The sequence below is a fragment of the Lathamus discolor genome, chromosome 3 (assembly GCF_037157495.1).
Source record: "Lathamus discolor isolate bLatDis1 chromosome 3, bLatDis1.hap1, whole genome shotgun sequence".
NCBI lineage: Eukaryota > Metazoa > Chordata > Aves > Psittaciformes > Psittacidae > Lathamus > Lathamus discolor.
The window spans coordinates 129,174,058-129,189,191 of NC_088886.1; the positions used below are offsets into that span (position 1 = coordinate 129,174,058).

General features: G+C 42.8%; 1 protein-coding gene across 1 annotated transcript in view; it reads left to right on the forward strand.

Moving 5' to 3' along the window:
• Positions 1–12,076, forward strand: part of LOC136010456 (unconventional myosin-X-like) — a 98,530-nt gene extending 86,454 nt beyond the window's left edge. Inside the window, exons 34-41 of the mRNA XM_065671670.1 lie at positions 144–267; positions 2,121–2,418; positions 3,625–3,832; positions 4,626–4,762; positions 5,614–5,737; positions 7,751–8,200; positions 8,980–9,171; positions 9,739–12,076. Of these exons, the coding sequence (XP_065527742.1) occupies positions 144–267; positions 2,121–2,418; positions 3,625–3,832; positions 4,626–4,762; positions 5,614–5,737; positions 7,751–8,200; positions 8,980–9,171; positions 9,739–9,852 (1,647 nt within the window). The 3' untranslated portion in view covers positions 9,853–12,076. The remainder of the gene's footprint in view (positions 1–143; positions 268–2,120; positions 2,419–3,624; positions 3,833–4,625; positions 4,763–5,613; positions 5,738–7,750; positions 8,201–8,979; positions 9,172–9,738) is intronic.
• The last annotated feature ends 3,058 nt before the right edge of the window (positions 12,077–15,134 follow it).

The window sequence follows — 15,134 nt, forward strand, 5'->3', positions numbered from 1 at the left end:
TCCTTCTATGGACCTCCAGAAAATTAGATAAAGGTGGCTGAGCTTGAACATAAATGTGGAAGGACATCCTGTGAAGGTCTGTCCCCATTTAAGGATCATTATAATCCTCTTTTATTTTTATTTCTTACTTCTTTTCCCCCCAGGAAAACAGCACAAACTTTGAAGTTGTGGAACAGACATATAGGAGGAACCCAATCTTGCGATATACCCAGCACCCGTTGCATTCCCCATTGCTCCCACTACCATATGGAGATGTTAGTGTCAACTGTAAGTATTTTACCCATGTGACAGAATCTGCTCACATTTTGAGGATCTGTGTGGAGCCTGAACACCACAAAAGTGGTCTGTAAGCACTCTCTATGCAGGTGAAGTTCATTTGGGAAGCCCACAGGGTTCAGAGAGGGAGCAGATCTTTTCATGACCCAGAATGTATTCTGTGTCCACTGCCCTGGATCTTATGAACACTGAGTCCCAAAGTAAATGGGGGCAGGTAGTTTATCATCTATCTGGAGGATGTGCAGCCTGTCATCCTTTAGCTGCAACTGTGAATAGCTCCAGCAGAAATCCTACAACAGGATTACATTATGCAACTGGCAGTGGGGTATTATTCCCGGATACAGAAGCTGCTGTAAAACCAGATGAAATGAATCCTTTTTTCAGACACTTCAGGAACATGAAAGAGCTAGACTTTTTGGTAGGCCACCAGCAAGCTGAGGTAATTAGCTGATGATTCCAGACTGTTTGGCAATACTAAAACTGAAAGCTGTTGCTGAAGACCTGTAGAAGAATCTCTAACACAGAATGACTGGGCTACAAAATCTTTTCAGAAATTAATTTCAATCTGGATATGCAAAGCAATGTATATGGGAAAAAAAGTGTTGCATGGGTAGTGATCTAGTTCTGCTTAGGAAAGTGAACAGAAATTTACATAGCTTTATGAAAATGTCAAGTCCTGTGCTGAACACAGAAAAGCAACAGCTAATGCAAGGTCTAAAGACGCACAGAAAAGTCTCTGTGCGTCTTTACTGATGTATCATGCACCTGCATCTTGAATACAGGATTCAGTTTGGCCTTTCACATATTAACAAAGATACAGGAAAAGTAAAAGCCTACCCAAAGATTAAAGGCATAGAAAGGCTTGCCTACAATTAAGAGACTAGATAGAGCAGAACTCTTCAGTCTCAAAAAAAAGCTTTTAGGACTAGAGTACTGTCATGGAGAAAGTGGAAGGGGAGTAACTGCTCACTCGTGATACAACAATCAAATTAAGTGGCAGATTTACAGCAAAATAAAAACAAGTTCTGGAATACAGAAAAATTACAGAGCAAAAACACTGTGGAACTTGCTACAGGGCTGTGTATTGGTACTGTACAATTAGTGCATGGCCATTGGGGAAGCAGTGGCTGTATAGGAAATTCAGAAGGACCTACAGCCCCAGAGATGTGCAGAGGATGCAAGCCTGGAGCAGTATGGTAGTATCACACGCTTCTGAGCAATTCAAAGCAGACATTCAGGTGCTTAAGAAAAGCAGATTTGGAGTAGGCATTTTAATTCTAAACAATAGGTAAAAGCTGCATCAGTGTTAGAGCAGTTTGCCAAAATTCTGTGTTGGCTCAGGATCAAAACGTAGAATATTGGGAGTACACAAGGCAGGCTTTGGTGTTTGCACTCAGGCACCTAAAGCTGTAACTGCATTAGTGACTCTTTACTCTACAGCTGCTCTCAGGTGACAGTTTACACAGAGTTGACTTTCTGCCACCCCTTCACCTTTGTCTGCAGATGAAGTGCCCAAAGCTGTCTCTTGGCACCTCATCTGCAGACACTGAAGCCTCAACTAGATTTCAGTGCTAGTTTTCCTTAAAAACATTACTTTGCTTTTCTGCGCAGTGTATAAAGAAAGAAAATGGATTTGCAGAGGTAGCAAGTTAGCTGTTGGCAAATGCTAATTAAATCTGCATTTGTGCATGTAATGGAGAAGCATTAATAAAATTTAAGTTCAGGAGATGAGCTAATGCTCAGGTCACTTTTCTTCTGTGACAGACTAGTACAGTTGCTTGTAGTGTTGCTGGGCCAGTAGAATGTAATGCTCACTTCTTGTCACCTTTGTGATTGTTCTGCAGTGCAACAAGAGAAGGGTTACAGCAGCTTACAGGATGAAGCAGTGAAGATCTTTAACTCCCTTCAGGAAATTGAGACAGTGTCTGACCCCATACCTATTATCCAAGGCATTCTGCAGACCTGCCATGATTTAAAGCCCCTTCGTGATGAAGTATACTGTCAGCTTATCAAACAAACCAACCACATGCCGCATCCCAACAGTACTGGGAACCTGCATCACTGGCAGCTGATGTCATGTATGAGCTGCACTTTTCTGCCTAGTAGAGGGATCCTGCGCTACCTCAAGTTCCACCTTAGAAGGTAAACATCCTTTTCATTTCCAGCCTGTTACCTTTCTCTCTGCCAATCTTCCAACTGGCTGTTGTAGTTCTCTGTCTCATCCTCCTCCTGTGCAAACATCTTCCTGTGATGTTGCAGCCTCCTACCTTTGTGCACAATTTTTGCTGCCAGTTGTTTTGTTGTGAAGTTTAGATTGGATGTAAGGGAGAAGTTCTTTACTGTAAGGGTGGTGAGGCACTGGAATGGGTTGCCCAGGGAAGTTGTGAATGCTCCATCCCTGTTGGTGTTCAAGGCCAGGTTGGACAGAGCCTTGGGTGACATGGTTTACTGGGAGGTGTCCCTGCCCATGGCAGGAGGATTGGAACTAGATGATCTTAAGGTCCTTTCCAAAATTTATGATTTTTCAGTATATATGTGCTTAACTAAGCACATAGTACTACAATTTGCATTTCTAACCCACTTCAACTTCCGGTTTTCATGAACTAAATAATTTACATTTCTTTCTAATTCCTCTTTAGCATCTAATGCAGCTTTCCAAGCAGTCTGCACTGAGGCTGAGCTGCAGCCATGTAGTCTCACTCCATCCATTAATAACAAGAAAGATAAATATAATCTATTTAATTCCTTCCAAGCCAGGAAGGAGCATGATGAAATTTGTGCTAATACACCAAATAGCTACACCAGGGGCTGGTTCTAAGAGATGCTGAGGAATATTCCTTGTCACCATTTCATGGTTTTATCACTAGAGTTGCAGATAATGTTATACTTAGAACTGCTGGCCTTGGAGGGAAGAGAGCTGTGTACAAGCATCTGCTTTCTATCTTCTTGATTCAGAAAAATACTGTAGAAGTGGCTCAAGCACAGCCAGCAAATTAAAAAACACGAGTAAAAGAAAAAATTTTACATTCAATTATATAGTTTTTAATCTCAGTTTTGTAAATTGAGATGGTCAATCCTATTATCTTCAGCTGATACTAAGCTCCTCAATGTTTGAACAGCTTATTTCATGTGTTGCTGAGAAATGCCACTGAAGTGACCTTGGAATGACTAGTAAGAGCAGGTTGTATGGTTTAGGAAATACGAGAGTTCATTTTTCCTGTGGTTGCACTTGACATCAGTATCTCCACTGAACGCTTTACATACAGGAGTCCGAATTATATAGTAATGTGTTACATGGTAATTCTGCTTCACTGTGTAATGGGTTCTTCTGCTTCTCTTTACAATTAGGGTAAAAGATCTTTTTCCAGGCTCAGAAATAGACAGGTATGCGCAATTCATAAGTGATTCCCTGAAGAGAACAAAGACGAGGGAGTTTGTGCCCTCCCAGGAGGAAATACAGGCTCTTCTCACCCGTGAAGAAATGACCACAACAGTGTACTGCCATGGAGGCGGCTCCTGTAAAATAACCATCAATTCCCACACAAGTGCTGGGGAGGTAATGCATTAGTAATGTTACATCTAGCTCTAAATAGATGTAAGCACATCTCTCTGCCTGGATATTGGCTTTGTGGAAGGCACTCCCTGTTCCCATTCAACTCCTATTTCTTGTTACTTTTTTAGGTACAATTTTATTTTTTTTTTTTCCTGTGTCTGCAAAGTCTGTAGGGAAAGCTCAGCTTATTCTGCCGGTTCAGAATTAGGCAAGGCCTGTGCCCAGGTTGTAGAATATCACTTAACAATTGTGTTGCAAAATCTAAACACTTTTGGTGTTCTGCCCATTGGAAAGGTAATAATTCTGAAGGCTTGCTAAAACACAGTTTTCTGGACAAGTTGAAATTTGAGTTCATAAGGTAATCATTCTGGAAGGGATACTGTAACTTGAACATTGGCAGGTCAGAAGCAAGATTTGAGATTATAGTAGGTATGTCTGAAAACATTAGTGCTAAACAGATAGAAAAACAGTAGTAAAGACTGGAACTGTTATTAGAGGAACCAAGAATGTCATCATGACATCTAAATCTCTTATGTGTCTGTACCTGGTACAGAGTTTTAACTCGCCCATCTTCACAAGGGTAAAGGAGGTAGAAAAGGTTCAGAGAAGAACAGCAAGGATGATGATATACAAGTAATGACTTCCTTGATCTTTTAGGGTCAGAATTCTTTAATCTGAAAATGAGGTAACTAAGAGAGACATGTGATAGAGGTCTATGAAATTTTGAGTGAAGAGGTACTGATTCTTCCTTATGAAAGTCTGTAATACCTACTCTGTGATCTCTCTAATTATGCAGGTGGTTGAAAAGCTGATCCGAGGTTTAGCAATGGAGGACAGCCGTAACATGTTTGCACTCTTTGAACATAATCAGCAGGTGGACCGTGCTGTTGAGAGTCGGGTGATTGTGGCTGATATCTTGGCCAAGTTTGAGAGGTAAAATAATGTTTCATAAAACCTTTCACTCCTAGTTGAATGTTACACTTAAGTGGTTAAGTGGTAGTGCAGTCTGGTAGTTCTGTGCAAAGCAGCTGCAGTGATTCAACCATTCACTCTGATTTGAGCTTCCCTGGTAAGGTTCAAGCACTGTTTCTCACTGTGAGGAAAACCATATTCACATCTGTTTTGGTGAAGAAGCTTTCTTTACTAGGGCAAAATCAGTAGTGCCTTTATCAAAGAATAATGGTTTGCTAGCAGAGCTCAGGCAAGGTTTGCTGAAGTCTGATAACAAACTTGCCAAATTACATCATAAAAGCTGTATCAGAAGAGAGAGCAAAGATTTGGGCATAGAAATGCAGCTCTGATTTTACTGTGGGCTGTGTTTTTATGGCTAGGCATACAAAAAACCCCAATAAATAGTGCAAGAAACTGTCTGTGCCAGTGGTTCTAAAGACAAAAGTAAAATTGTTCCAAATAGTGGCAAGGATGATGTTTTTCACCGTCACAAGATTACAGGATCTGATGGAAACAGTAGCTTGAAAATGGGGACTGCTTTGTGTCCTGCCCCAACTCTTGCATTTATTATCTAATTTTTTTATCAAATATATTTGATAAGAACTTTGGGTCCTTCTGAATCAAACTTTCATGTGACTTAGAGGAAGAAATGGAAGTTACCAGCAAAGTCTGCTGCACTGAGATTGTCCTGCTCAATTAGGTAGTTTTGTATCCCCTCTGTTTCAGAAATCGAGGTGTATCATCATATTGTGAGTTGCACTGTGGACATCCCAGTACTGTGGTGCTCCTGGTTACTGATTTGCTCTCCTCTCACTCTCTTTCCAATATTACAGACTTGCTGGGTCTGAAGAAGAAGAGGAGGAAGGACAGTGGCAGCTGTATTTTAAGCTTTATTGCTTCTTAGATATTGAGAATGTTCCCAAAGATGGGGTGGAGTTTGCCTTCATGTTTGAGCAGGTAAGCTTACTCTGGAAGAATGATTTAATTTCCAGGGTGGCAGAAGCACACAAGAGTATACAGAAAACTGGCTTACCTTTGCATTAGAAGTGGGAATGCTTGTTGGAACAGAAGAATTTAATGGGCTGAATTTTTGCCTGGAATCTACCAAGCAGATAGACTGTGAAGGTCTCTAGTGAATAGGAGTATTAGAACAAAAGCAAGAAAAATGAACAAGGGCTTAAAAAACCTTGAACACCAATGATAATAAAATGCTTTTAAAATTTTGAAAGATACAGAAATTTGGATAAAGATTCAAGAAGAATCATTAAAACTAGCTGCTTGCAAGAACATAGCCAGATTTTCCAGTTTTCTTTACACCTATCTATCTGCATATCAGCTTATAAAACCAGCACATCCTTGGGGTGTTACAGGAATTGACTAAAAAAATAAAATCTGTCTTTTGGGCAGTTTCTTTTGATTAATGGAGAGGCACTAGAAGAGTGGTACAGAAAAAGGAAAAGAGAATGTAGTTGACAATATTGATCTGCTGAGTAATTGTTTTAAGTCCCTGGGCTTCACAGCACAATGATGCTGGTTAGGCGGGAGGTCACACTGGTATGAAATAACCTTGCAATTAGAGATGCAAAACTAAACTGACTGGAGTACTCAGCTGTGTGATTTGTCCCATCTTTATTACTTCTAATGAACACTGATCTTGCCTTAGAAAATTACAGCTGTTGAAAATTAATTGTGTTAAAGGGGTCAGTGTCTTTAAGAATGAAACTCTGATAGTCAGATGGTTGGCATGTACGTCACACAGCCAGTGGTTCCCTGAGAAGGCTTTCTTGAAATGAAGATTAAATATTGTTAACTACAGAATGTCTAGGAAACAGTCGGGAACAAGACATCATGGTACTCTGTAGAAACTCAGTTGTACCAAGCTCCCTGTTGACAAGGCTTTCAGGCTATGTAGCTTTTACTAGCAAAGAGGAGTGGGAGAGAAGTAACAGTAGATGTTATCCAGACATTAGATGGATATAACAAAAAAAGCATGTAAATATATTTAACAGAAAAACTTGCAAAAGGAAGCAAGAAGACCGGGGGAGATATCAGGTGAAAGAGGAGGAGGTGGAAGGTGCTGATGTGCAATGAGACTGAGGTTAAGAGCCTTGAGTTTATTATATCTAACTTTCTGGTGTTGAATATAATCTCCACATAGGAGCTATAGCTGGTACTGTTGTGGTTTAAACCGATCCACACAGCTCGTTCACTCACTCCCCCCACCTTTTCTCTCTCTTTCTTTCCTCTACCCCGACTCCCAGATGGATGGGGGAGGAGAATCGAGAGAATGTAACTCCCACAGGTTGAGATAAGAACAGCCTAGTAACTAAGGTATAACACAAATCACTACTGCTACCACCAATGATAATAATGATAAGAGAAAATAACAAGAGAAGAGAATACGATACCACCGCCAAACGAGTTCAACCCCCCCAAAAAGAGCCCATGCCCTTCCGCGTAACTCCCAGTTACCTCCCTGGGCATGACGTGCTGTGGTATGGAATACCTCTTTGGCTAGCTTGGGTCAGGTGTCCTGTCTCTGCTTCCTCCCAGCCTCGCCTTGTCCCTGGCAGAGCATGAGACTCACAGAGTCCTTAGTCAGGGTAAACATTACTTAGCGACAATTAAAAACAATTGGTGTTATCAGCTCTGTTCCCAGGCTGGAAGTCAAAACACAGCGCTGCACCAGCTACTAGGCTGTTCCAGACTTTACAAGTCCTCATTTTGAGACTTTCAGTATAGGATAGGAGCCCCTCAGAGATCTCTGTCCTGTCCAGGCTTGCAGAACTAGGTGTTCCCCACACATTGACTAGTTGCAAACTGACTTCTTTATTATAATTTCTGCTTTAACTTCCAGAGTTGTCTTTGCTGCTAGGAGAGATGCCAGAGGAATCTGTACATGGATCCAGCTGTGAATAAAGTATGCTTCTGCTTTCTAATGAGTTTGGGGGACTTTTTGTTTCTTTGTAGGCTCATGAAAGCCTCATAGATGGTCATTTTCCTGCACCAGAGGACACTCTGCAGCGCCTAGCAGCTCTACGGTTGCAGTATCTTCATGGAGATTATTCTAAAATAAGTTGGACCCTTGATGGAATCTACCCAGTTAACAGGTTAAAATCCAAAATACTGCATTCAACAAAGAGCAGCGGCACTACCAGTCATACTCTGGAGAGGAGACGAACCAGCTTCCTTGAGGGGACATTGAAACGTAGCTTCAAGACAGGCTCTGTAAAGAAGCAGAAGGTAGAAGAGGAGCAGATGATGGAGATGTGGGTAAAGGAAGAGCTTTCAGCTGCTCGGGCAAGCATAGCACAGAAATGGACCAAGCTGCAGGGACTCTCTCAGCATCAGGCCATGGTGAAATACATGTCCATTGTAAAGGAGTGGCCAGGTTATGGGTCAACTCTCTTTGATGTTGAGGTAAGTGATGTATAAACTCATGTTTCTGCTACCAAGAAGAGGCATCAGTCTGGAGAACAGATGCAGCTGTGTGTACTACATTGCTCAGCAGCCAGAGGGAATTTTGGGAACCGGCTGCATTTTGCCGTAGCAAGCTTAGGGTGAGCCTACAATACCATATAACCAAAGAGGTGAGACACAGAGAGCACAGGATAAACAAGCTGGCACATCCTGGTAAATGGAGGGAGACAGTGAATTCCTACTTCGTTAGAAGAGCAATAAAATTTGGGAATTTGGGGTGGGGGCCTTAAGAAGATGGTGGTTAGTGAAAGCAAAAGTAAAACAAAGCTCTGTTGTCCCTACTGGCTGTTCAGCAGAACACTACAACAGAAACTGCTCAGACGGTGTCAGTCAGACTGCTTCTAGCACAGGAAGGCACAGTTCCAGTTTTATCAGTTTTGTTGCTGCCTAGGTCAATTACCATAGGAAGTTGCATGCGCTCACTATATGATCTATAAAATACTAAGAGGAATACTGACTTCCTAAATAACTTCAAAAATCTGATGAGAGCTGTTATCTATTAACGTTATTTATTGCTCAACTACTATTTGACTCGCAGGCATTGCTTCTGAACCTTTGCAGCAGGAGGGCCTACAAGATTCCTTCTGCAAACATCGTATTTTTTTCTATTAGGGTGAAGACTTGAGATGCCCTATAGGAGCCAGAAATAGAGGACTTTACCTTGATTCAAAGACCATGTCACTGAATTTGTGCAAAATTTCTTGTTTTTCTTTCTGCAGTGCAAGGAGGGTGGATTCCCAAATGATCTCTGGCTTGGAGTTAGCACTGAAAACGTGTCTGTCTACAAACGAGGGGATCCTAAGCCACTAGAAACTTTTCAGTATGAGCACATAGTTTTCTTCGGAGCACCACAGCCTAACACCTTCAAAATTACAGTGGATGAGAGAGAAATGTTCTTTGAAACATCCCAGGTATATGAAAGCACAAGACTTGTTGCATGTGCAGTTTTACTGGCACTTCAGCAAAGCTCTTGTTTCGCAGGACTAGACAAGTTTATATGCAACAACTCTTGCTAAATGGATTGGACAGGCAAGGAAAAAGATGAGGGGAGCTTAAGCGTGAAGTGTCATGGCACCTCTTCTGGAATACAGGGATTAACAAGAAAAAAAGATGATGCTGGTTGGAAAGTGAATGAGGTTGAATGGTTTTCCAAAGCACTGGGAATTTCTAGTTTTGGGTGCATATGCGTGTGCTTGGTTTTTTCATTCCCTTCCAGTATATGAATGGGGAGTTCAAAAACACCAAAAAAAGTTCAGTAGCATTAAAGTTGTTTTTCTTTGAGCTACAATCCTTTGAAGTGTTGCCACAACAGAGCACAAACTTGCCAAGCATTTCTTTCCTTTCTGTCATGTTCACATTTAGCACTACATGCAAAGTCTTTAGTGCCATGACTTTAGACAAGGGGAATATTTTGGAATGGAATCAATGATATTAGGTTTTTAATGTGCTTATCCTGTGTTATTATATACCCTCTCTAGGTGGGCGAGATAATAAAGATCATGAAAGCATACATCAACATGATTGTGAAGAAACGCTGCAGTGTCAAATCAGCCACCAGTGTGGACAGTCATGCCAGCATCTGGACTAGGTGATACAAATGAACTGCCGCGCATGAGAGGCAGTTGTTTGATGGTTAATATTTGCAACTTGCCAGCACAAGTGTAGCAAAGATGTTTTTTAAAAACTCCACTTGCCTGACTACTGTATTTCAAAACTGAAGTGACATCCACAGAACCACAGGATTTGCACCTCTGCCCAAAGACAGTAAAGAGTAACAACTGTTGTTAAATATTAGTGACACAAAACTTGTTCTCCCTTTGCTTGTCTGATGAACAATGTACCTTAAAGAAGAAAAGTCAGAAGCATCCTCCTCTTCCTGCGTGTCTCTCTGCTGCTTTCACCTGTCATACTGGCAGTAAAATTCACAAGAATCTTTTCTGCACTACAGGAGACAGACTTGAGCTTCTTTATGAATTTCCAACAGGCAAAAATCTGCGATCATGGGATCTCAGCATGATCTGCTAAAAGAATATGGGATTTTATTTATTTTGAAAGCAACTCCAAACTAGAAGTCACTGTGGGGTTTTTTCTTCAGGATGTACCAATCATCTGATCTGGTCTTAAAAGAAAATGCCTTTGAAAAATTGAAGCCAACTGAGCCAACTAATTGGTCAAACCCTACTTGAGAAAGCATTAAACAAACATGAAACCACCCCGTGTGATTCTTTCCCTTCCAATAGAAGTTCACAGGTACACAATTGTAAAAAGTGGCACTTTAAGTTAAAATTCTAAGTCCTCCAACATAGGAGAAAACCTCTGGGGCTAACACCCCTGAACCAGGTCGGTGGGTACCATTCTGAAAACATTCCAAGCAGCACCTAATGCCTAAAAATGAATGACTGCCTTTCCCCCATAGAGCTGAGGAGGTGAGATAGATTGATTTAGCTGCATCTCCAAAAGAGCTGCTCTTCACAAACTCCAGGTTTTGGATGGAGGTCAGGGGTTTTTATAGTGATCAGCCTGCCTGTGTTAAGTTCCTTCTTTCTCTGTATGGGATTTTAGGATGACTGGGATTCCTTAACTTCAGTTTTAAGTTAACTTTTTCCTACAGAGCAAATAGGTGCCTAGATAGATTGTTACAGGCAAGATTCTCACTTCCCCTATGCTACTGTAAGCAGATGCCAAACCTTTCATCCTCCTCCCAGTTCTAATTGGAACTGCTCCCATCAGTGAATCCCCAAATCCACTTCCAATCTCCTCTAGGTCCCTCGTCATCAGCAAAACTTAAAAACAATGCTGTTTTGCCAGAACTGCTTCTCGGAGGGTTTTACAGCTACTTGCCATTTGAAGAAGCAGGTTTTGGTTTTTTTCAGTGAAAGATGAGAGTCATCTTCAGTCTCTTGACTTCAGAAACTTGATTTCATCATTTAAAACAATATTCAGTATCAGTCACATCATAAATCAGTTCCATCAGTGATCAAGAAACTTGGTGGCTAGCCATTTGCTATGACCTTTGTCTAGTCTTGGGATCCCAGAATGCAAAGGCCTATTCAGTGTCTTAATGAAACTGAAGAGCTGTATGTGACATGGGCCTTGTTCCATGTTTGAAATCAGACATCTCCAGTTCTGTAGAAGTGGCAGATAAAGCGTGTTAGCTATGAAACAGAAATTTCATAGAAAAAAACCCTAGGAGTCAGTATGCAACAGCTTCTGTTTGAATTCATCATCAAATTGTGCCATGTCACTAATACTGTGACACAGAACACTGTAGTTTTGAGGCTGACAGTACAAGAAACCTTCCTGTAAATAACTCATGCTTTGCTCTCATTTCCACTGCACTGCAGCATGTGCAGACACTGTCCACTCGCGACACAACCAGCCTAAGAGGATAGCCACTGCTGTACATTGTAACTTCAAATGGAGTTTTGCCTTAAATAGCTTTACTGAAGGATCCTACAAACATCCCCTGCTTGTCACAAAGAATGAAAAGTTAACCAGGTTATGAATGAGAGAGAACAGGAATGCAGAGGCAACCTGATAAGCAACACTTTATATCTGTACACTGACTAGATCTCTTTATGTATCAGAATAGCCTTGATTATCCCTGTCCTAACTGCACTAGCTCTGTGTTCTGGCTCTTGGGTTGCTGCAGGCAGCTTGAACCCACTTGGAAATGTAACTCCCATTACTATTTGTTGTAATTTTGCTTATTTCTATTCCAAAATTCCTTCTGCTGTCTTTTTTAATTTGTAACTGGCTTTACAAGATGAAAGTTTAATAAATTATTGGATTGCACAGGCTGTATTCAATCACAAACATTGTGTGCTCATGTTAAGATGCTTAGTGAGAGCTCTAATACTCAAAACTTGTAAGTGGGCATCAGTGGCATGAGGAGACAACGGCCCTTCCTCTCAGAAGCAAATTTTGCCTTTGTGATGAAGCTTATAGGAGCTTGCCACTAGAAACGGGAGGCCTTGGTTCCAGCTTCAGCTGCTCGTGCTGAGTCTCAGTTGCACCTTTGTGTATGTCCCATATGAGCTTAAAGGACTGGTTCTGAAACAGTTACTATGGTGAAAACAGAACAAGGAATGAATCAGCTCCAGAGGCCTGGGCTGCAGATCATCTCCATCAGCTTAGAGTAGATCTGCTTCATCCCTCTCTTCCACACATCCAAAGTCACTAGTAACAGACAATCCCCCTAGCTCAAACAAGCTGCCAGCTTCACTTCTCACACAATAGCCTGACCCAGCTATGGTGTTCACCTAAGAGCATCTGTCACTGAAGTGGTAAATCTGGATTGGGGCAGCTCAGCTGTCAGCAAGACAGGCCCTCCACTAGCAGACAAACGTTCCCTCAGTCCATGCACAGGTATGGAAACCAAGCAGTGATCCATAATCCCCATTAATACACCGTCATCCATTGATCAGATACTCCAAGAGCTCTGGGGCCCTGGAGACAGTGCTATGCAAGATCATCTCCATCTGTTCACAGATTTTTAGTTTCTCCATCCTTACCACTTTGCATAGACATGCCAGGTCTTTCTTTGAGGCTGGAACTGCCTCTGCTTCCATCAGCAATTGCTTTTTTCGTAAGCTGTTACACTACTTTCTGCATACTTTCAGAGACACACCAGCTCTGCCTCATTTCTGCTTAGGAAGCCTCAAGCCACAACAGGCAGCTACAGCTTGTTGAGGTGGAGGAGGGTGTCAAACCCAAACACAGGCTGCTTGCCCAACCTACTGACCTGCACAGCCCTTGTGTGATGAAGCACCAGTGTGTCCCACCAGAGCCCACATATCCCTGTCTGCCCTGCACACTGCTGCTGGGTCCTGACTACCTGCAGCTGAATGTTTTCTGGGTGTTGAACAGTGCGGCCAACCCCCATCACCATGGGTTAAAGCAGGTGGTAGCCAGCCAGGTGCCCTTGTTTGCAGCCGTTGAATTTCAAACTCCACTTGCTTCATCTAATGCATCACTATCATGACAATAAACATGCACTGCTGCAGGCCCAGCATGACCGTGATAACATGCATGAATTCATTTACAACTGGTTGCAGTTAATATCTGCCCAAGTCAATGGCTGACTCACAGTGTTCTCTCATTCCCTTGTTACTTCTGCTCTATCACCCTGCCAGTGTGATGCAGTCCCTGCTGACCTCCACCCTGGTATTCCCCTAATAGTTAATTCAAGTTTATATGGTCTACCATTCATTTAATATGAGTTTCATGCCAAGGGGTGGGTTTAAGGCTTTGGAAGAGGGTACAATTTATGATCAGCACCTACACCATAAACATGAAGTGGTTTATACACAGAATCACAGCCCCTGGTAAGTTGTGGCACAAGCACACATATCTAGATATTAAACCTGTTAGACCGTAAACTTCAGCTATTTACTTACACCTTGCTCTAAAACAGCCTTTCCCTATGTAGGCTGTACGTTGTATTACTAATCCATGCACTGATTTCAAAATGAGATGCTCCCCTTGGGCATTTAAGCAAATTCCTCACACATGAATTCCAGCCTCCACTGTAAAAACATAAGCTCCTAAATCTGGATTGCAAATTTGCTGAACTCTAGTCCACATTTTATGCCAGAGATTCCTAATCCTCCAATTAGATACACACTTTGGCCCTTGCCACTGCCAGCACAGAGGTGATTGCTGTGAACTTGATCACCAATAAAATTGATGTATCTATCTACCCACCTCTCAAGTGCTGCTCTTCAATCACAGCCACACGCTCCTGGCCTTTTAAACCCCATCAGGGAGATTCTGTCTCACAGTGTACATGGACTCTGCACCAGTATTCAGGGTTGGATGCAACCAAGAGCAAAAACACTACGTTGGGTGGTTCCTGGTTCTTGCCAGACATGTGCTACAACCTGCCGCCCCATGGCTCCGGCAGCCTGGCTGGTTGTGGTGCACAGCTGGCTGGTAGGGAACCCAGCCCTATCCCCGGCTAACACTGCACCCAGAGGCATGGCCTCCTACAGACACCAGGTGCTGCACCCTGGCAGAGCAGCACTTTAGGCCTACCAAAAATGGCGTGATGGCTCAGGATTACTGTACAAACACTTGTCCTTCCTGTAAAAGCAAAGACCTGTGAATCCCTAGTGAATCCATGAACCCACAACAGCCTGTCAGTATTGCAAGTCCCCTATTGAAGCACACACTTTCATACGAGCAACTTACCTGCCTAGTTTCTTACTCCTGTTGCAGCATGAGGCCAGCTGAGGGTAACTCAGCTGTTCCTGGTTGTGCCTTGCCAGGGTGTGCCCATGGGCACAGCAGGATTTAAAGGAGGAGCCTTCTCCTCCCACCTCCCCTGCGGTAACTGTACCTCAGCAAGTCATCCTTTCTAAGCACAGCAATACAGAGGAAGGCTCATGACTAAGTGCTCAGAAACAGAGCTGCTCCTGCAAGGTAAGATTCACGCTGGGTATAAAGACACTGATCCTGTGTGGTAGGAGAAGCCCTGGTTGAAGAGGGGAGCTGTAGAGGGAGTCTCCCAGGGCTGGAAGAGGGGAGTGATGGCTATTGCCCCAGCAAACTCGTCTATATTGTGAGTGTTTGGGCCAGGGTCAAGGGAACTACTCTCCTCCTGCCTGCTATAGGTTTGCTGCCCAGAGAGGGGAACAGACTCACCCCTGCCCAGGCCGTGATGTTCTGCTGCTGCATGATGTTCTGGCTGCCCACTTGGGCTGTCCTGGCCTTTTCCTACTGCTCTGGCCTGTTGTGCGGCTGCCAGCAGTGCTCATCCTGCACCTTTTAGGCTTGTAGCTATGTTCGGCTGGTGCTGCTGCTGCTCTTTAGGAAGGAAGTTGTGCTGGTGTAGGGCTGCTTGTCTGGCTCTTGTCTGTGGCAGCAAGTTCAC